Below are 23,092 nucleotides of genomic sequence, written 5' to 3' on the forward strand. Positions count from 1 at the left end.
TGTTCTTCCTGTTATCTTGAATACTGAAGGCAACAGCAGTATACCGCTGTTCGAAATTCATAAATCGATTGAGAAAAAAACAAATCTGGGTTACAAACTAAAACTGAGGAAACGAATCAAATATAAGAGGAGAACTACGACACAACAGAAACACAACATTGAAATATAACACACAGAAACGAACTATAATATTACAATGGCCATGCATTGAAAGATATGTAAACGCAGTTGGCACACTTAACGGACAAACGAATTGTGTATTCAATTTATGACCATGGTTGATTGCTTTGTATTTCGTTTTCTTTGTACTGTTTTGTGGACAGTTATTTTTTCTTTTCGTTTGCATTATTTTGTCTTTGTTCTTCGGTTTACGATGCTTTCTTCACAAGTAGTATATATATATATATAAAAAGGAAGATGTGGTATGATTGCCAATGAGACAACTCTCCACAAGAAACCAACATGACACAGAAATTAACAACTATAGGTCCCCGTACGGCCTTCAACAACTTGAATGAGCAAAGTCCTACCACATAGTCAGCTATAAAAGGCCCCGAAATGACAATGAAAAACAATTCAAACGAGAAAAATAACGGCCTTATGTTTACTTTTTTTTAATCGGTTAACTAAAGCCTTGTGTTAGTCTTAGTCAGAAGCAAATCTTTACAAAATTGAGAATGGAAATGGGGAATGTACCAAAGAGACAACAACCCGACCATAGAAAAAAATCAACAGCAGAAGGTCACCAACAGGTCTTCAATGTAGCGAGAAATTCCCGCACCCGGAGGCGTCCTTCAACTGGCCCCTAAACAAATATATACTAGTTCAGTGATAATGAACGCCATACTAATTTCCAAATTGTACACAAGAAACTAAAATTAAAATAATACAAGACTAACAAAGGCCAGAGGCTCCTGACTTGGGACAGGATAGTATATAGTATACCTATGTAAGGAGATGTAGCATGGCATCTCTCCTTACTAATGATGGTACTGTTTGTTCTGTTACTATTCGTATGCTTACGATTGATGTAGACAGCTTTAAAAATCGATGGGTGTATATACAAACGGTTTACAACGTATACAAAAAAAAAACGTTTGAATAATGATGTAGACTGTATTTGTTTTACACGGCAATGGACGAATTTTTGTTGACATGGAATTTCGAATACCTATTAAATTTACCAATTTTGATAGTCATTTAAAGATGTTCAATAATACCACTGGTGATCATAAATAAAGATAGAGTAATTTTGGAGATTGGTCTTTGTTAATCCATGGAAGTAATATTACTTCCATGGTTAATCAAACAGAAATTCATAAGCATGTTAAAAAAAACTGAGTACGGGCCGATGATACATTACTCTTTTATCAGCGTGAACATGTCTATACTGATAGTAAACACTACATTCAAATGTGGTTTGTGTCTACGTAGATTTTGAAAACGGTCTTCATTTTAGAAAATAAAATTCATTGGAATGTATTAATATTTCCTGTGAAACTCGAACATTTAAAAAATTATGTTTTACTGTATAATTTGCATTGCAGGACGTTTGTGTTTTATGGAACATGTGTACTTTTTAAACGGACTTTAGTGCTTATTTAACATAACAGTTTAATGGTGTTGGTGCTTTATGATTCCACACATCATTTACCGGTGTTGGAATTAATTAATATAACCTTTTTACATCTCCACTTTTATAATTTGTATTTCTACGAGGTCTATCTCCACCACTAAGCGTGTGTCGGATGAAAACGACAACACCTATTTGAATAAGAATAAATTCATAGTAACAACCAAGACACTAGAATAAAAAAAAAACTTTATGAATTTCTTGCTTTCAAGAATGCTCAAACTCACGTAGAAACAGTCATTGGTTAGAAACCATTTTTTTGATATCCACAAATTGAAATAAGCTTAGATTTCCTTGGACATTCCATGAAATAATTTGACACAATATATATATATATAGTTTCCATTTTTAAATTTGTACATTAATAATGATAACAACGCATTTAAATTTCATTGGTAAACTTTCTGTCATATATATGATACAGTATGTATCGAAATAGTTTTAAGCGCAAATGTCCTCTGTGTTAAATACAGTAATAAAAAGAGGTACACATGCCTTGTGGGCTTTTTTAATTAAAAAAAAGTACAATCAACGAAAGAGGAATTTAAAACCAACCAGTGAGAAGTTTTTAATGAAATTCATTTTTTCTATTATTTGAAATCAATTTAACAAATGCGTTCTGGTTTTGTATGCATGAATCCAGTTTGTCAAACTATCTATGAAGAGGAAAACTATCCTTTTAACTGACCGGTTATGCCATAACTTTCTTATATGTAGTTTAACATTCGTTTGATGTAGGTTAGATATATTTTTTTTCTCAATCTATTACAAAAGAGATTTGATGGCTATGGCTAGTTTCTTCTTTGAAAAATAAACATACGTTTTTCTCCTTTTTTATTTGAATAACGGAGATTGTGAACGCTTTTGTTATATGTATATATAGCGGGAATTTGTGTTCCATTGACAGTAATAAAATCCTCATCTAAATCGAAAATTTTCAATTATTGTTCTTATAATGTGGCTTTTTATTTTATGTACACATTGATAGCAGACATTATCCCCAATCATATGTTTAATTTACTATTTAAAACAAGGGTATATTTTCCAAAAATATTTCATCGTGACATCTGTTAATTCAGATATAGGAAATCTCAGTTGAAACATAGACATTAAATGCTTTTTTCTCTCGTTATTTTTATTTTTGAATAATTTTTAAACGGACTCAAATGATATATATATATAGATGTAATTATTTCAATGATTATGTAACCTGTAAACAAATTTAAATATAGCATTTCATAATATTAAGTTAATCTTGTTTTAATACAAAACGAGACATTTTTATAAAACAATCACATCTTTAAAGGTTAAAGAATAGTTTTCTGTTTAATTTCAAACACAAAGATAATACAGATAGTTAAATAGAATAGTTAAAAAGCTGATATTTGCTAACCGAATAAATTACATTTTCGTCAAGTTTATTATATAAGCAAAAAATAAATATACAGATTCGGAAAAGATAAGATAAAACAACTTTTCTCTAATCCCCACAACAGTTTCTATTTGTTCAGCATCACTTACAGGGGCGGAGAATCTGAGATAAGATCCCTCCTGCTGTACGCTTATTATCCAATGGCGGCCGTATTTAAAATAGAGCTATTATTTACCGTATTCCCTGCTGATTAAGAGACACCGCTGGCAGTACCGAAGGTATCATTTTTCAAAGGCTTGACTTTCCTCGTGGTTCTGTTCTGACTACAGAGAAAATAAAAGTTCTCCGTACTGTCAATAAGTCTCCGGAGTTCATCAATTTCCTATGAGAAGATACTTAAATACCGATTAATGTGAGAGATAAGGAACCAGACCACGTTTTTGTGTTACTGGTCACCCTCATCGAGGAGATTCTTTATAAGGAACAAGGCAAGGGAAACCATTTTCACGGGATTTCTCACTTGAGAGATGAGTAGTTATACTCTCACACCGGAACAACAGTTTAATAGTAATTTTGACAAAGTTTCTGCTTATCATCAAGCTTTTCAAAACAACAAGGCTAACTTTTCTGTAAGCCATTTATTGGACTTGGAGGATCTTCCAAACGAAAATTGTGCTATGTATGCTAACACTGATCCTCAGCCGGGACTGCCTACTCAGGCTTGCACACCGAATATTAATGGAAATGGACTAACAGACCTCGACGAGAAGTCCTCGATACGTCATGACAGCCACGACAGTATATCCCCACACAGCCCAGGAAAAAATTCAAGTAAGTTTTTTGGTTCGATAAAAATTTCATAAAAAATTTCGGTGGGAAATTATAAACACCATATCATTTTTATGTTTTAGTGGGATATAATAGAAACACAATATCATTTTTAAACCAACAAATTCATGACCATAGTGCAGAGAATTAATCGTCGTTATTCTCTATTCAAAAGAAATGGTACTCTGCGTTTTAAATATGTTGAAAAATCCAAATATGGTTCTCTGTGGCTTAAATATATAAGGAAAAAACCCCAATAGTACTCTGTGGCTTGAATATGTGGGAAAACAATGATTGTCTGTATCTTAAATTTGCGGGATAAAACAAATGGTACTCTGTGCTTTAAATATGAGTTTAAAAGAGAAACAGGGAAAACATGTTGAAATGAAGAACAAAACATTAACCATAGAAACAAAAAAGAAGAGCATTCAAAGTAGAAATTTAACTTAAATCAGACGAATAAAAAATTTGGTAGTTTGATAGGTATATCTCAAAATAAAAACAATATACACTTTTTAAAATAGAAAATAATATACACTTTTTATTTGTTTTGCATATATTTTGCTGTTTCTTGTTAGAATATGAAAAGCATTCAATAAATACGTAGATATTTTTTTTTGTTTTGTCGTAAATAAGTAAATTATAAGATTTTGTATAGATAAAATTATTCTGTTGGAGAGTAAGCAATTTTATAGATATAAGATCGGAACCTGCTGATGTTCTCCACATGATATTAATGATATCAGACGATCGTCCATAACACAGGCAATTTGAAGCAGTGGGGATTATTTAACTCTCCTGAGAAATGTCTGATTTTTATCCAAGAAAATATTTCAAACAAGATTTACAACGTAATGTAATTTTACAAATTAGAATTCTGCATTTTTATTACACAATTTAATTAAATCTGTTTATTTATTAATGTATTCAAATTTCACATCATATACATACAACAAGTAGTTATAACAAAAACAACAGGAAAAAGACTCCTATTATACGCTTCCGTTTTAAATAAAAGCTCGGTTATAATTGAAAGTAAAAAAATTGAAAGAGTTTTTTTTCAAAGTTTTCATCAGTGTAATAGCGACAACCAGCGTATGTTTGAAATGCAATAGAAACTTGTATAGTAATAAAGGTATTATTTATCGAGAAAACACAATAAAAGTCAAACATTTCCTTAGTTTTCAAGATGAATTCTAATAAAAGATGAATGAAAACTTCACGAGAGTAAAACGATCTGTTATTGCATTTGAAGTTCAACAGCTCATAAAATAAATAAAACAAACACTTCAATGATATAAACAAAATTTACAATAAACTCTAGAACACGTTTGTACCACACAGTAGCAAAACACTCTTGGTAGTGGATCATTAAAAACGGAAGTGGCATTGTTTATTGTTTATAATAATTTATCATCATAACTATTCGTTTAAAATTTAATTAAAAAGCGCTTATTTGGGACAATTTCCATAATCAGAACTGACTGACCATGATACACATTTTGAAATTTAGAAATATTGAGATACTTCACAATCAAAGAAATTGTAAACATCTTTATTTATTAAAGCATAAACTATTCAATTGGTTGACTTGTTAATCATATGATCTAAATCTTAAATTATCACCAAATATTATGCATAATTTTAGATCTTATGTACATGTTGTATCTACACTATGATTAAACTCACTGAAAGTCGGGTTTCTTCAATAGAAAAGTTCTTTCCTCATGGTTGAATTTCCCATGGTTTATCATGAGCTTATTGGGACATAGTTATAGACGAGAAAAGCGAGTACCAAAAATACACTGCATTTAATTAATAAAGCTTTTCAATGCAGCTGATTGGAAATGTGTTCTTTCAAGGATTGTGCCACAACCGTGTTATCATACCACGAGTTTCCATTTTCCCCTAGAAAAGTCATTATTTATTTCATACAAATATCCTTTTTATTTTTTAGTTATACCAACATTAGATAGGTTATTCGACCAGTTATTTCAATTCGAAAATATATCTCAGCATTATTAAGATCGCCCAAAATGTACATCACTAAAGTTTTATAAATGTCAAGTGAATTAATTATAGTCTTAAAGACTCGTGTCAACTGCCATATGTTCTCAGTATGATACCAATATCATCTAGCGGATCCGTTCTTTGAATATTATTAAAGTTAATTTTATATTCGTGTAAACAAAATAAAACTTTGTGCATCCGAAGCGCTTTTTTTAAGTTACCGAAATCAGAAACCTTTACACGCCACGAATGTTTAAATACATAGAAAAGTTAAGAGCCCTATATATGACCAAAGGGAACCTAAAACGAACATACAAGTTCATCAATGGTCAACCTTGCCTGAGGGAAAAATAAAAGAACTAGTGTATATACATGATATCACCATCCTATCAGACTAGTGAATCCGTACATAAAAATAAACCAAAGAGGTTATATCTCATATAACTCCTTGGTTAAACTATCCTCTTCGCGTGTTCATGTCCTTATTTACATCCTTGCTTATCAATTTTTTGGTTTGAAAGTTTCTAATGAAGGGAACCAGAAAAGGCGATTCGCGCACACCAAATCATTATGAAGTGTTATTTTTAGATCTTTTTATTGTGAAGCAATACAATTTCCTGGAGCAGAGACCTCGTGTCATAAATCGCAATTATGTGTCAAAGAAGGCAGTTTCCAAAAACAAAACAAATATATATATATAAACTTTCAAAATATCCATGTGAAGATATTGCAACTATTTGACATTTCCGGTGGATTGAATATTGCAAATACGAAAGAGATTGATTGCTGTAAACCCCACTTAAACTGGTCCCTCATCTGTCGTCAGATTTTAATTAAGCTGTCAGGTAACGAACTTCCTCCATTTGTCATAGCAAAAGGCCAAAACATGCCTTCCATATGCTACTAAGTACTTTCTTCACTGACATTGTTTTTTAACTTGCACCATGCAGACTCTTTGCTTTTCTTACAACAAATAATTAAGGTTAATTAAAATTTCAAGGACTTTCATGTAAACAATTATATTGCTCCCCCTTGCTTTTGATATTTTAAAGATTACCAAATGCTTAAATTATCAAGTACACCATGTCGAGCTAATCCGAACAAAGGGCATTTCGTTATTTTTACTGCATAACTTAGCTTTCATTTTATTATGTCATTTCTGTTTAAAAACTGATTTATAAATTTTTATCTGAAACACAACAAAAATTTGTGTACACTCATGAAGATATAGCTTGTATTTTATCTCAAATTGTCTAAAAGACAAAATATTTTTGTCGCCATTTTTTCAGTTTTGCCGGCACAATTATACCCCTCTTATAATTCTTTGATAATGTCCTATATCGATGTAGGATGCAACTTGACTCTTGACCTGCAAAAGAAAAGAAATAATAAAACCAACATTAAATATGTATATGTTATCTTCTAACAGAAATTTTAGAATTGCATGTTAGGATACGAGAGAGATAATTAAAATTGATGTATTCCTTCATGGAGCAAAAAATAAGAAATAAAACGTGTAAGAGGTCCATCTTTATTCATGTATTTTTTTTTCTTTTGGTTTTTAACCATTTCCATAAGGGAGCAAACATTCCCATATAGTGTTTAGTTTTTCAACACCATCAATCAATATTTTGTTAAAAATTTAACACTTCAAGCTATGGGGAAAATCAGGATTCAAAATATTTTTTCCCCTCAGCTTGAATAGAATATGTTTTGTTCATCATTTTGAGAATCAGAAAAAAAAATTTAGGGAAAAAAGGTCGTAATCTATTAAGGACATATCTTGATCCACATGCATCAAATAATTTGATTATAGCGATTTTCATTCGTAGCAAGGACTTGTATAGTATATAACAGTCTCTCGTAGTTCTTTTAAGAATGGCACATGCATTCTAAATTTTTATATTGTGTACTTGATATTATATTGTGTTTATACTTGTATGTATGTGATGCGACTTTAATAAACTATTGAATCTTGAATCTAGTATAACGTTTATCCTTGTTCGTGTGTTCGTGGTGTCTATTAAGTCTGCAGGGTCAGCATTTAACATAACATGGGAATTTTGTTAATCCCTTGTGGAATGGTGCGTTCGGTAATCCGAATGTAGGAGTAATTAAGGATCTCATATTTCGGTTGGCGTGTGTTGTTGATATAACATCTGTACCTCTGTGATTATTAGGTATGATGAAATAATAATTACATGTGCCAATAATGAACCGAACCATTAAAATAACATTATCACTCTATGATTGTCGACTGAACTTTTTATATATTTTGTATTTACTTTATAGAAGTGATCGAAATGCGTGTACGGATTTCAATACAATTAGGTACATTTTTTAAGTAAATGTTAATTCTTTAAAAAAAAAATGAAATAAAAGAGAAAGGAAAACACCACTGTCTAGAAACAATAAACTATAAAAAGGAAACACTCATTAATAAAAAAAATATATTTCAAAAGAACACGCTTGAGCCCTTTTTGAAAATAAGTAGTCATAACAGGTACTCTGTTGGGGTATATTCGAATGCAAAAAAGAAAAAAACGTTAAAAACACGATATCCATTATGGCGTCGACAAATTTGCAGTCTGCACTCCATCTATCATGCTCGCCTTAACCTTTACGATAACACCAAACAATAATACAAGGTTTGATACATGAAGTGTTAATTGAACAATTGTTTTAAAGTGTTGATAAATATTGTCATCATGATAATGATATATTTACACAAAGTTTTCTGTCTGTGTAATGTGAGACATCGTCAACATCTGGTCGTCTGCAAGTTTAAAATTCCTTGAGATAGTCTTATGCTCGCTCTAAGTTCTGTTTTCTATAAAAGACTCTGTAATCTTCAAAACATAAGCACAGCGCAGAATAAAATATTTTTCTGGAACCTATTAAAGACCTGTTATGAGCATGACAGTACATAATAGAGAGAGAGAAAAAGCGATATATATATATATATATCAATTGATAAATTAATATTAATCAGAGATGGTTGCGATACGCATTGATAATATTAGAAAAAACCTTCATATTCACAAGTGATTTCAAAGCCGTTTTATGCCATATTTCTTCAAATTACATCGTGCCTCGGCGTCTTTTACAGAAGTTACTATAATATTTATTAAATTCATTTATTTATTTTTGTTTAACCAGGCAATCTTTGTCTGCATTACATCAATTGACAATATGTTTAAACATATGTGAATATGCCTCGTGGAATTTTTAACACTTTAAAGTACTTTGATAAGTTTCTCAGTTTCATATGTCTCTATAATCATGACTGTCATTGTTCATTGTACCCAACAAGAGACTTTGATAGTATATTCCAGTGATTTATATAGGATGGGATCTGTGGCATTGTTAGTTTTGAGTATGATTCCAACAAAAACTAGTATTTCACTACTTTCGTTTTCATCAATAAGTCAGCAACTACAAAAAACCTGGAAAAGCAAGTAAATCGTGTGTGGCGCTCATAATTTTGGCAGCCTCGTTCTAAATTAGACCTGTATATAATTATTATCGCAAAATATTAAGCAGTGTTGAAACATATATTGCCGTCTTTGTTGAGAAATGATAGATTTTTAAACGTTGCAAACTCGTGCAGATAATAACAGCTAAAAGTCATAAATAACGAAACAAATCTATGTTAGTTTTCTAACAAGCTCCGTTATTTATGTTAATACCCAAAACAATCACGTTCACGTCAAATAAGTTGAAATACGGCATTTTTCATGAGCTATCTCGCAAGTTAATTTTGTCTTATGTTCTGATATTTGTGGCCAGTGCTGATAAGACTTTCCTAATTATTACCTCGTTTGTGTATTGTTTATTTAAAGTGTGCACCTTTAAGGGCCAATAAAAGATAAAACACAGATTTGTTTATAATCATTGGTGTAATTTATTGGATCTCGAGTTTCATTTGTATCAGTTTACTATACTGTGATAGATGTTTTTAACTTTCCCTACACTTGTCCTTTCTTCAATTTAAAGGCTGTATGTAAAATGAACCAAGATTAATTTAAAAATATGGTATATTAAAAATAGGTAAATTTCATATGAATGTATCATGCATGATTCGAGCACAGCCCTTTGATGGAAAGGCGCTTTTAATATTGCATTGTTTGAACAACAACTTATATTTTTTTGGTTTAAATTGAATTTCACGCTTTCTCAACATTGTTAGCTATGATTACACGTCAAGTTCTTTTAAAGCACAATTTCGTTCTTTATATTATTATATCGTGTAGGTATACATACATCTTTGAAAAGACACATTTTTATTTTCTTAAAAGATTAAAACACACGTGCATCTTAATCCGTCAGATATAAACAGACACACTAACCCGGAAATAGAAGCTTGAAGGTCGATGTAGCTTGAAAAGTCTTGTAACATGTGCCCGTCTTAACGGCACCAAGTCGATCTTCTTTTCATGTATCATCGTCAGCTTCAGAAGGATATAAATTTTTCTGTAGAAACTTGAGATTTTCAAGATCGGAATGTTTTTAGTTTTTATTTGACGTAGCGAAAGAGCTTACGAGAGTTTGATCTCTTTATGATGTACATTTAAATATACTGTGGTTGTAGAGATTTATTCGAACTTAAGAGAGAGAAAAAAAGAAGTACCGTGCGAAATTAAAATATATGTTTGAAAACGAGGAAAGTAAAGCCTATAATCACTGGTTATAATCATTCAGTGTATATAAGTAATAGCTAACATTAAGATCGAAAAAGGGGGGATACATGTATCTTGTATATTTGATATTTAAAAACGAATTGGAGATAAGTTTGTTTATTCTTTGTAAATCTCACGTTTATGCATGTCATTAAAGACTTAATACGACCTTGAGATGAAGAACAACAATAATTGCACTATTCAGTCACAGTGCCTGGGTTTTTGGCTAGTGTGCTTAATGATTTTGTTTCAAACATGACATGTCCCTTCTTTCGCGTTGATAAAAAACGAATAAGTTGAATTTATAGTAAATGTGTATTAATAAATATAAATACAAACAACCTTTGCAGATTAAAACAGACGAAAAAGATATTGAATGGCCAACTAATTCTTCAGAAATGCCCGTACCAAATCATGAATATATATTTTAACTTGTTCTGTTGATTGATAACGTTCGATTTACTAGTATTCGGTTTTTATGGACCATTTTGAATTCAACTTGGAGTTAGTTATTTGGTTAATTTATACTTTTTTATAACCATATGTGTTTATGCTTTGTTATATCTTTGTGATAGTGCAATGCAACTTATGTAATTTTTACAACAAAAACAACATAAATCATATAAAACTGTATTTCACACTTTTTTGTGGTTTGTTGCGTTGTCATCAACTTGTGCTTGCCACTCGAAAATACGTTAAGAGACAAGGGTAATGTCTTTTGTAATGTTTTACGATCAGAGTTATGTCCAGAAATTCGTTTGTCAAAAGAAATAGACAAAATTAATATACTGGAAGTATGTTATATACTGTTCCCCAAAACAAAAGTGCAAGGAATGTGGTATACATCAATATGTAATGAAATTTGTTTCTTGCACTATTTAATTTCATAATGATGTGCTGGGAATCGATTATAATCGATGTATGAATTAGAGCAATTAAACAGATAATTGATAGGAAAGATAAATAATGATAAATAATAATCGTTTTTTGAAGTTTGAAGGTCACTTTTTGTTTCAGAATGAATGCCAATAGATTACAACATAGAACCCCCAACATTAATACTTTTGAATGCATATGCAGTGAACACCAAAAGTTCCATACTTTAAAAATGCAATTCATGCTCTTTCGGCTTCAAATGATTAACTTGGTGAAATATTATTTGAAAATTAAAAACCCACAAGGGTCAATCAACCAAATTTAGAGAACAATGCACATACATGTATATGCTATCATGCGCAACATTATTTTTTTACCGTCGAACGGGACATTATTTCCGGGAAAATAAGAACCCAAAGAACACATTGATATATGTTTTTCATGATGCAATTATCGTTTGCAAATTCTAATAAAGTTTATAAAGTTAAAGGAAAAGAAAACAAATTTTCTCAGAAATATAGGTAGTTTTAAAATAGCGAATACTTAAAAATTTGAACAAACTTTTATTTTGGAATATACACGACGTATCAGTATAGAAAAAGTAAAACTTTCTGGTACATTTTTACAAAAAGGGCCTACTGGTATATTGTTCGACGGATCTTGTATAACATCCATGGTTGTACCAAATGATGTCCTTACAGGCCAGTTTATGTTCTGGTTTTTACATGGAAATGGAAACGATAAATTAGAAATGGAGTGAGAAAGAAGTTATGGTTTTTAGAGCAAGGGTCAAATAATAGCTCTTAAAATATAAGAAATTCTTCATTCAAAATAGCTCAGAACTATCGCATAGCCATTTTCTTTATAGTTGAAAAATGTGCGTTTACCCAAAGAGGTCTTTTTGATTATTTTGTTGTTTCATCGTTAGGTTGATGTCTCATTGATGTGAACCTCACACCACGTTTAATTCATATCTTTCTTTTTGAAATTAAAAAAAAAGTCTTTGTTTATAAATTCCTAGAGGAATCGAAATACATCTTGAAAACAAATGCAATAATAGTTTCAAAGCAATTACATTTTAACTTCTTGTGTGTTGAGTAATATTAAAACAGGTTTAACAGTGAATCGCTCTTTGTAATCCATAACATGTACAAAAGTTTTTTTATTTTGGTAGTTTTTGCCTTAATTAAAGTTAACACCACATGTTAGAGAAACAAAATTACATAGATTTTACTACCCTCATTACAACTTCTATTTCCTATGTAAAACAGCGGGAAATAGTTTGGCATATCCCCTGTTGTCCCGCAGAACAAAATATGGCTGTCGATTCCAATATCGTCTGCTGAATAATAAAAAAAAAGCTAAATGAGTACGAAAAGGTGACTCCGCCACTATCTTAAACTACACAGAAGACTCAAAGAAGGATATATTGGTTTTTTTTAAGTTGTTATTCTTTTGTTGAAAAAATTATGCACATTGTAGTTTATAAAGAAGTCGTTTTTGCTGTAAATAACAAAATGCTACATTCTTTGTGGGCTTTCTGACATACAAGTGCACCTTTACTTAAATTAGCAGTTAGCAGAATAACTAAACAGTCACTTTCAATTTGTATATTGAATTTGTATTTCAACAAATAAACAATCGCCAGCTTAAGAATCTAAAGGGCTATAGATAATTTCATTTTTCGTACACCAAAATAAAATAATCTTAAATCATTGGTGGAAAACAAGTTGCTTCTAGGACTTACAACAATTTAATGTACGCGTTCTTAAATATTACTCGGAATGCATTAGTTTCTGAAACTGTAAATCACAAATGAACTCAATAACTAATACTTGTAGATATACATGACATAAGGATAGGTATTTGGCATAGAAACTATACAATATACATTTGTGTTGATGAGTTGTTTGGTCAGTAGAATACATTATGTCAATGTTTATGTGAGAAGAACATATTCTGATTGCCAGATGTCTCATTCTAGATGCCAACATGGCCCTCTGGGTTATTGAACATTCAATGATTGGTATACTAGTACATCTTTTCTGTGGGCGAGGGCATTGCTATAACCCTTTTGCTGTAAGTTGTAATACATTCAACTTAAAATTTGAGATTTTGAGTCGAAATATTTTAGTAATTTTTCGAAGGCCTTTTGAGTTGATACTTATCATTTTCTGATGTTTTGGGGTATCTAACTTTTTTATATCCAAGAAACTACAACTTTATATAATAATCTGAAAGAATTAACTTACTGCAATCAATTTTTGTTTAGAGATTTTGAGAATGGGATTGTGTTTTGATAACCTGAATGATTTTAAAGACATATTAAAAATGAATTTGATGCTATGCTCACAATGATAAGAATTTTAAAGACTTTTGAAATTGTTAAGTTTGCTAAAAAGAAAGCTGCCTGTATAACAAATTTGAGTTTTTCATAAAAACCGAGTTAAAATAATGTTTATATTATCGTAAATTTTAAAAATAATCAAATTTGAATCATCAAAAAAATATTAATATTACTAGTATCTATTTTACATGCATGCTCAAAGATTGTTATCATTAAAAGAACTTTAAACCAAAGTCTTCACTATCTACGGGAGAGACGTTAGGTCTCGTTTATGTGAAGCAAGCAGAAGACAATGTGATAGGCCTGAGAAAATTGTCAAGAAAAGCACGTAAAATTTTTGACGTTTTAGATTAGAAATCCATATTTTCCACGATTTCAATCAGAGTAAAGCTCATAAACGTTTAAAGACAACATCTTTATAGATTGCTATCTTGACAGTTAAACCAGTGTATTAGATGTTCTAAGTATTGTTACAGATACATAAGCTGGTTGGAAACCTACAAGATGGCCACATGTGGGAGAGAAAAAAATAATTTCTAAACATGTGTGTCGAAAAAAGAATCGCCGTGATATAGCCGTTTTGTGTTGAGGTGTCGTAAAACAAAGAACTATTCAATCGAAAACTGGTTTCATATTGGTGTGCCATGTTTGTCAACTTAACAATTAGACTTGTAAAAATAGTCCTTATAAAACCATGATAATTAACCGTAACTGACATTATATATTCATCTGCGTTAAAACTGAACTGGGGTACTGGCTAGAGGTATAAGGATAGGGGTTTGATCTCACTAAACATGTTTAACCCCTCCGCATTTTTGGGGCCATCTGATTTGAAGACCCATTGTTGGCCTTCGGCTGTGCGTTTACTCTGTGGTCGGGTTGTCGTCTCTTTGACACATTCTCCATTTCCATTATCTATGTTATGTTGTTATATGGTACTACTCTATGACTATGTCCTCTGTGGCTGCTCCCATATTGAGGCTGCTTATGTTTCGGATCACACAAGAGCTAAGACAAATAGCACTTTTGTCATCGTCTAATATGTATATGTCATATTTTTCGATGGATGTTTTATCTCATTTGGTTTTCTGTTTTGGGGTAAAACTTGATATGGTCAATGGTGTCCCCTATTAACTGAATGTTAAGCAAAATTTCAAAGACCTCGCATGCTGCGATCAATCATGATAATTGCTTACCCATAACACATGCTCGATTTTATGTAATTATCAACATATACATATATATTATACAGTACTAGTTACTACTTCAGGGCAGTGGTTGCACCATGTAGAAATACATGATATACAAGTGTTGCACACATGCTTTATTAAACAATCTACGATTTCATAGTTAATAAAAACCGATTATAATCTAAAAGAGAGTGGAATTGATGGAGTTTCACTATCACTTAAAGTTTGATAAGAAAACCATTTTGTACATAAAACTGTTATTTGAGGCATCATTTGTAAGAGAGCCGCGTATACGTATCACCGGAAGATTACAAGAAAACAGAATCATTTTAAAAGTGATTAATGATTGAGAAGTATTCTGAACGGTAATTATTTCTCCCAAACACATGTCAGTGAGAATAAAAACACTTAGACAGTCCAATCGTAATGCCAAGATATCCCGAAGAGACGACTATTCGGCATTCTTTAGATTTATGTAAATCAACTACTGCACCCGAATTATGACAGGACAGTCAATCTTTACCGTTACGTCAGAATTATCGAAATATTTCTCTGATAATTTCTCAATTATTTATTGAAAATTTCAGAGCTATCTACAAGGAGATGGTCGGATGATAAAATTACAATTATGCTATCAGAGTATATCTTTACAGATAAACGATAAATAGCATGTTTCAGATATGTCTACTATTGAATTGTTTATAGGTACGGTATCTGTTATTTTGTCAAAACAAAAACAAAAATAAAACCGATCAAATATACATAAAAAGGACATTTGAACAAAACAAAAATTCCCCAGATAAAGAATTGTAAGACGGTTCCTTGTTTAATCTGGATAAGACATTCAAGATGCAAGACACTTTTTAATTGCCTCTAAAAATAGTTGAAAAAAGGTGACATGCAGTTGTTAACTTCTATGCCATTTGGTATCTGGTGGTAATCATGCTTCATCTTATTTTTATTTGCTGGATATATTGGGTCGAACAATTTTGCCTGCATTTGTCTTGAGACACCCGTCTGACCCTTACAAAAATTGTTGTTATACCACTCAGGTGACCAATTTCTATTCCATTGTGGACCCTTAGAACGGTCTTTTTTTAGAACAATTGCTCTACCTCATGTTTAAAACAATGAAATATAAGGCATATCGTATACAATGGGCTTTTGACTGTTTCCAACCCTCTGTCTCGAAAATCTACCATATTATGTAAAACTGGCTTTGGTAAACAAACTAACCATTTCTCTAAATATCAGTGTGTATATATTTACGATACAAATCATCATCTGCTGAGTGATGCACGTGCTCAATGGCCTAACTGTAAAAGAATGTTGTCAATCCTACACATGTACAAATAATAGGAAGGAATGGATGACCCATTTTATCTTTGAGTGTTGTCCTTACGTTACCATTCGCCATTGACTCGGGTACTTATAACATATTTTTCAGTCGTAGAACGGGTATATTAAAATGGTATGTTATACCTGTTTATGTGTTTCATACTATAAATCAACCAGAATGTATTTTAAAATATTTAGGATTTATTTATAATTCTATTTTCCATAACAATTTTAGGTTACACGAGAATTAAGATTTGATTAAATTTGATTGGTTATTATGATAGCTGTATATGTAATTATAGTAAACTAATAGTATCAATCAGACTTATAAATCAAAACAAAAAATATGTTATGTCATTATTTTATCTCGTTAAACGTGTGTAGTCTTAACTCCAGCATCAAGTCAACAAAAATATCCACATTTTCAATTATACATACTTTTTTTGTTCCAGTAGAAATATTTTGTATAGAAATCAATTACTACTGAAGTATGTAAAATTTGCAGAAGAAGGGTTTTGTGAGAGAAACGTGGCGCCTTTGAAGTTGAGAAACGTCTCAATCCCCGATGACTGACACTTTGCGAGTGCAGAGCAGTTACGGATGAAAAGAAACGAACATACTCTACATCAAGTACATACATTATAGTACCAACATATGGAGAGTAGAATTAGATACTGTAGTGAGGCCAAACATACATAGATATGTGTTGTTTATGCTTGACAATAAATATAAGAAGATGTGGTATGAGTGCCAATGAGACAACTCTCTATCCAAGTCACAATTTATAAAAGTAAACCATTATAGGTCAAAGTACGGTCTTCAACATGGAGCCTTGGCTCACACCGAACATCAAGTTATAAAGGACCCCCAAAATTGCCAGTGTAAAACCATTTAAACGGGAAAACCAACGGTCTAATCTATATAAAAAACGAGAAACACTTATGAACCACATTAACAAACGACAACTTCTGAACTTCAGATTTCTGATTTAGGACAGGTGCAAACAATTGCTGCGGGTTTAAACGTTTTAATGATTATTCTACTTATTAAGCTGCAACATAGTATCAATTTGTTTTTACCATAAAGGGTACTCTATTTAGAAAATAGGTTGCAGTTTCAAACTTATCCCTATTGTTATGCAATATAAACGATAGTGCCAAAACTATTAAGACTAAATATAAGTAGATTTCTGATGTGCAATTGTTGTGCTGTATATAAATATATTTATGTATCTTAAGATGAAATAGACATGATATGCATCGCTCATAAAAGTCTATAATTATATGTAGGCTAAATAAAATTAGGTTTCTGATGTGTGATTGTTGTGCAAAACAAAATCAATTGACGTAGCCCAAGGAGAAAAGACACAAAAACAATGCAAACAGACACAAGTACTGTGATCTGCATATCTGTTAAAATTATGTATTTATAACTAATATGAAAATAGCATTTTATAAATACGGTGAATTAGCCGTAATCAATAACGTCCATATAAACTTTAATAAAGAATTTGGTCCGAACATAATAATGTGAGCAAACACACAATACTCTGTGTTTTATTCCCAAAGAATTTTCTGTTACACTAAAGTCTAGAAGATTTGTCTCGCTTGTCACAAATAGAATTGCAAGACAACGCGAAAGTAGACCTTTTTGTAATCATCAACATCAGTCAGAAAAAAAGAAGAGAACAATGAGGTCCTAAAATGTAAATACTGAACAGAAGAAATAATTAAGAATAATGAAGAAAATGCTTAAAAAAGTATTCATGCGATTTAGTAAATTTAGTCAAATTGAATGTTCAGTGGTTACAAATGTAATCAATTTTAATATTTGACAAACCAGGTTTGAATTAACCTCAAGCCAGTTATCTGTAAATTATTGGAAAAATATAATTTTCACGGTCGAAAAATAAAAATATCTAACAAAACTAACTTTTGCAACGTAATTTTTAAAAATACCAACAATAGTAACATGATAGTAAACATATTGTATAGGCCCAATGCGGTGAAACATCAGTGTTTCGGTTTTCCATGTTTCTTTTGTCCAATTTCATCAGGTCTTAGAATACTTAAATTCGAAATACTTTTAAAAAGCAAACAATTATAGATTTCTAATTTTCAAGAAACGAACCACGATAATCCACCTAAAAAGAATGATATAAACACTTGCTACTCACTGTACGGCCTTCAATGATAAGTAAAACCATTTATGTAAATTGTAAACTGTCAGAGGCCCCACAAGAAAAACGTAACGGCATGATATCAGCTATAGGTTATACTAGTATTATTTACCTTTAATTATAAAATCTCCAGTTGTGATGAAGGATAAAAAGACTTAATTGCATATTTACCATTTTTCTGAAGCAAACATTTCAGATATATAAGTCTATATGCAATAAAAACCGGATTTCATTTACCTTCTTAAACAGCAACAAATAAACAGCGTAGTGGAATGTGGTTATTGACTCTTTTATACGTTCTTTTGACGAAATGCCTTACCACCTAGACCCTCTCTGCACGGTCAAAGTCGTGACAAAAAAAATGTATTTATGTCTTACACTACATAGGTAAAAAGAATAAAGTTATGATACGGTTCCAAAATATACTTTTATTAGTAAATAAGTTATATGATTAGTGGGATAGTAAAGTTTTAATAATTATATTTATTCCTGACATTTAAAGTTTTGAAACCTTAAGAACAAATATATCAAAGAAACGAGACTTATGTTTAAGTATAACAGACGCTCATTTCATATACATAAAATTCGTTAGCGGCGCTCTATAATCAAAATTGAGGCAATATAACTGGAAGAAACCAATTAAAGATGGGGACCGTTAAACTTGTGATAGGATTTTTTTGGGGTCTTTCTTCGTTCCTTTTTATGCTTTCGTAAACCTTTGTATTATTAATAAACTGTTTGTTCTTACAAAATGATGACATTTACTATTATATCAACAAACAAAACTAGGAAATATGACATATATACTAAAAAAAAATCGGCCAATACTTTATATACATACCCAGAGAGGAATGCCCTTTACATGTGGTAGGATTTGACTTATATATATAGTTTTGACATTTTACATTTGATGTCCTAATTTTGCATCGTTCCACGAAACACATACTTAGAAATAATATCTAGAACTAAACATTATATTTTAAATATTACAAACTAGAAAATTAAACTTTGCTTTCAAGTAAGCATTATGTTTCGGTCTACTCGAATATGGGTTTTTTATTTGAGAAATAAAACTTCGCTTTTATTGAGAAACAATTTATTGAATTGGTTATTTTCATTTCCAGATCTTACTTCAGAACCTGTTGTAAAAATAAGAGGCGGCACTTCAGTATTAGCAATTAAAAAGATCTTAGTAACATCCATAAATTTTGGAAAACGTGTAATTAAGTCGTACATACTTCTGTAAGAGAAATATTTTATTTTTGATATAAGAAAATTAGCAAATATGAGGTCAATGGTTTGGTGATTAAAGGTATAAACATACAAAGAATTAAGTTGAACATTTTACTTTTCAAAGAAGATAACCACTTGAGAAATTACATTTTTGTTAAACAGTTCTGTCTTTTATTTTTCAAATAATTTCAATTGAATACGCAAAATACCAAGTACTTGCATGCTTTGTGCTAATGAATATCTTCATGATTATATTGTTTTCTTATAAATTGTATTTTCTTTTTTGATCATTGTTTTGTCTGTTATTCTTCAAATCATTCGTATACGATGTTCCTATTTTGTTTCCTAATTTTCGTTTACTAATAAAAACATGCGAGTTAAGAAATGATATAATTGAAGTCTCTTAAATATTACTTTTAGTAATTTTAATTTTTAGTTCCCAGTCTTATAATTGAGTCTCGCAGTAAATAAGGAATTATAAAGGTCTCAACACAACTAAATATCTGACATCTTGCACGGGAACTGTTTGCACATATCCAGAGTATCTGAGTTTCTCGATTTCAAAGAGATTCGTGTTGGTCAATGTTTATTTTTAAACAACTTTATAGGTAGTCTTTAATTGTTTGTGGCTTTAGATTTATACATTTTTTCCCCCGGACTAACCATATTTTGTATATTAAAACAAGTCGCCTTATATTTATAACTGATTAAATTTGAAAGTTCTTGTTTTCTAATTAAATTTATTATAATTATATATACATACATATAAAGTTATCATATTTTCTTAATGAAGTTTACCCACAAAAAAGAATAAGTATATACATAAAGTATTTTTCAATATACTCATATTACGAAATTGATAACTAAAATTGTCATTTTATAAACAGAATATGCTTCTGATGCCTTATTGAGGTTTCTTGGTTTTTGTTTTCTTTATAACACTCACCAAATTTACAGGATGTTCAGCGTTTCTCTTTGATCTCTACGAGTTTTGATTCTCCCATTTTTTTCTTCCGCCTATTTTTTTTTTAAAGTATTTGTAAATTCGTACATTGCATCTAGTTCTTTTGTTTCATAGGCAAACTATGACTTCTTTCTAAATTATTAGTCTTGTATCTTTGATTAGTTTTTACAACCACTGGGTCGAGGACACTGCTGGTACCTTTGGTAATAACCCTTTATTTGATTGAGCTCGAAATACCAAATCCGATAAATGATCAGTTAAATTCCGAATCTTAGTATGATAACTGCAACCTCGGTGGACGTTTTGTCCTCGGAGTAATCAAGTCCGCATTTTGTGTTGACTTGATCATTGGTATGGCACTGATTTTTTTCATAATTTTTCAGTCTTAAAACATTGAAATATGCGAAACACTAAGATCGACATCAATTTTTATCTGTAAATAAATAAATTAAAAACCTCTATTGATCTGTTTTATAGATACAGACACAGACGACAAGGACGACAAAGACGGAAAACGGCGAAGAAAGCAGCGACGTAATAGAACCACATTTAACAGTACACAACTGGCAGCATTAGAGAGAGTATTTGAAAGAACACATTACCCAGATGCCTTTGTTAGAGAGGAACTAGCCAGGAGAGTCAATCTCAGCGAGGCAAGAGTACAGGTTTGTAATTTTCTGGTATTTAAGTATCTGTTTTCTACAATCATTGAAATCACGTATGAGTGCATTAAGTACCTACATGTATACAGTTGTTTGTTGTTTTTCATGTTTTTTGTCATGGCACTGTCATCCACGTATGTCGATTCTTTGAAAGTTACGGACATTCCTATTGGTATAATGAAAAGTTACGGACAAGTTGTTTTTAAGTTACGGACAGCCTAAGCGTTTTATCAAATCGTGCTGTGATCGTTTTTTTTGTAGAATTTAATCACCTGTTAAGTTTAGGGGTTTTCCTAAACGATTAATACAACTTTTTAATTCAGTGGTTTATTGATGCATCCATGGTATTGTTATTCTATAGAAGAGAAATCCCTAACCTACGCAAGGCGGCTCCATCTTGAGCTGTGGGGTAACTTAAGTTACCCGCAGCCGTTTAAGCACAGTGATTGTCTTATTAGTTCGATTATCCCATTTGTATCTTTCGCCCCTCTTTAACGACAATATTGGAAGCTATCATTGTTACTACATGAACTACAATGGGTAAAACATAATAGTGACGAAGGCAGCAAGAAATGAAATGAAACAAGAATAATGAACATAACTAGCAATTTTACACTCTTTTCAATTTACTATATTTCACTATATTAAAAATTCAAACACATTTAATATAGGAAAAAAAATCTTGTGTTCCGTTGCCAAGCGTTGATGGTTTTCTCATATATGTTTTCTTTAAAATTTTGTATCAACTTCTTTTCTTAATTTACTCGTTTGCCCCAACCTTGCTGTTGTATGTTTATTGTCGAAAGTGTGAGTGGTAAAATATAATGTTTTCTTTCCAATAAAGGTATTTTTCTTTGTCTTTTTAAGGTTTGGTTTCAAAACAGAAGAGCAAAGTTTAGAAGGAACGAAAGAAATATGTTGGCACAACGTGGGAATTTATACGGACGTCCAGAATCTACTCCAATAGAACAACCAATTACTCCGCGACCTACTTCCATGAATAATGACTTATCCTGGTATGCTCCACCAGCATATAGCCCAGTAGTGTCAAACTCGTCTAGTTGTGCACTGGCAAATCATTCATATACTCCTCCGCCACAGAATTTAGGCTCTAGTTTAGCATGTCTTAGACTGAAAGCTCATGAATATAACAACGTATTACCACACAACCCATATGGTCACCATATGACACAATGACTATATGATAATATGGATCTTGAGAAGTATTTATAAAGATGGCAATGTCGAGGGAAATGCCCAAAACATATCATTCCTTCTGTTAAATTCTATCATGGTGTGCAATAATAAATATATGTGTATCTATAAAACGTACATTTTGATATAGGAATGTTTATACGTATGTATACATTAAACGAAAGAAGGTGGAATAACATGAACTATTTTCAACGAACTATCACGTGTTTTCTTCGACATCGGGTGACATTCTTTATAAAAAGAACACAATGTTATCGTCTGCTCATTTGATATAAACATCAGCAGAGTGATTAAGATCCAAATGACAAGCGAAGTCTTTGTAGCCTGGATTATGACGTACATCAAACGTACACTACTGAATGGACGTGACACTCAGAAAACAATTGTGTCGATGCCGAGTGTTAAATACATACTTCGGCGGAAGATCATCGTGGTGATATGGTCCCTAAAAACTGACGAATGAATGTGAGGTATTTTGGTGAGAACAATTAATTTCCGACTTGATCCATTTCATTGTCATCATTATCATGTGAATCGTTTGTGAAATGTGCAGTGTTTCTATTTCT

General features: G+C 31.3%; 1 protein-coding gene across 1 annotated transcript; it reads left to right on the forward strand.

Moving 5' to 3' along the window:
* Positions 1–3,255: 3,255 nt before the first annotated feature.
* LOC139512244 (paired mesoderm homeobox protein 2-like) lies at positions 3,256–23,092 on the forward strand. The gene is made up of 3 exons (XM_071299729.1): positions 3,256–3,836; positions 21,127–21,314; positions 22,179–23,092. Exons 1-3 carry the CDS (start codon positions 3,533–3,535, stop codon positions 22,506–22,508), a joined length of 822 nt encoding a protein of 273 aa, XP_071155830.1. The 5' UTR covers positions 3,256–3,532; the 3' UTR covers positions 22,509–23,092.

The sequence above is a fragment of the Mytilus edulis genome, chromosome 2 (genome assembly GCF_963676685.1).
Source record: "Mytilus edulis chromosome 2, xbMytEdul2.2, whole genome shotgun sequence".
NCBI classification, from domain to species: domain Eukaryota; kingdom Metazoa; phylum Mollusca; class Bivalvia; order Mytilida; family Mytilidae; genus Mytilus; species Mytilus edulis.

Coding starts and splice junctions, on each gene's coding strand:
- LOC139512244 (XM_071299729.1), top strand. CDS start 3,533: ATGAGTAGTTATACTCTCACACCGGAACAACAGTTTAATAGTAATTTT. Junction 3,837..21,126: donor CAGCCCAGGAAAAAATTCAA/GTAAGTTTTTTG, acceptor TCTGTTTTATAG/ATACAGACACAGACGACAAG. Junction 21,315..22,178: donor TCAGCGAGGCAAGAGTACAG/GTTTGTAATTTT, acceptor TGTCTTTTTAAG/GTTTGGTTTCAAAACAGAAG.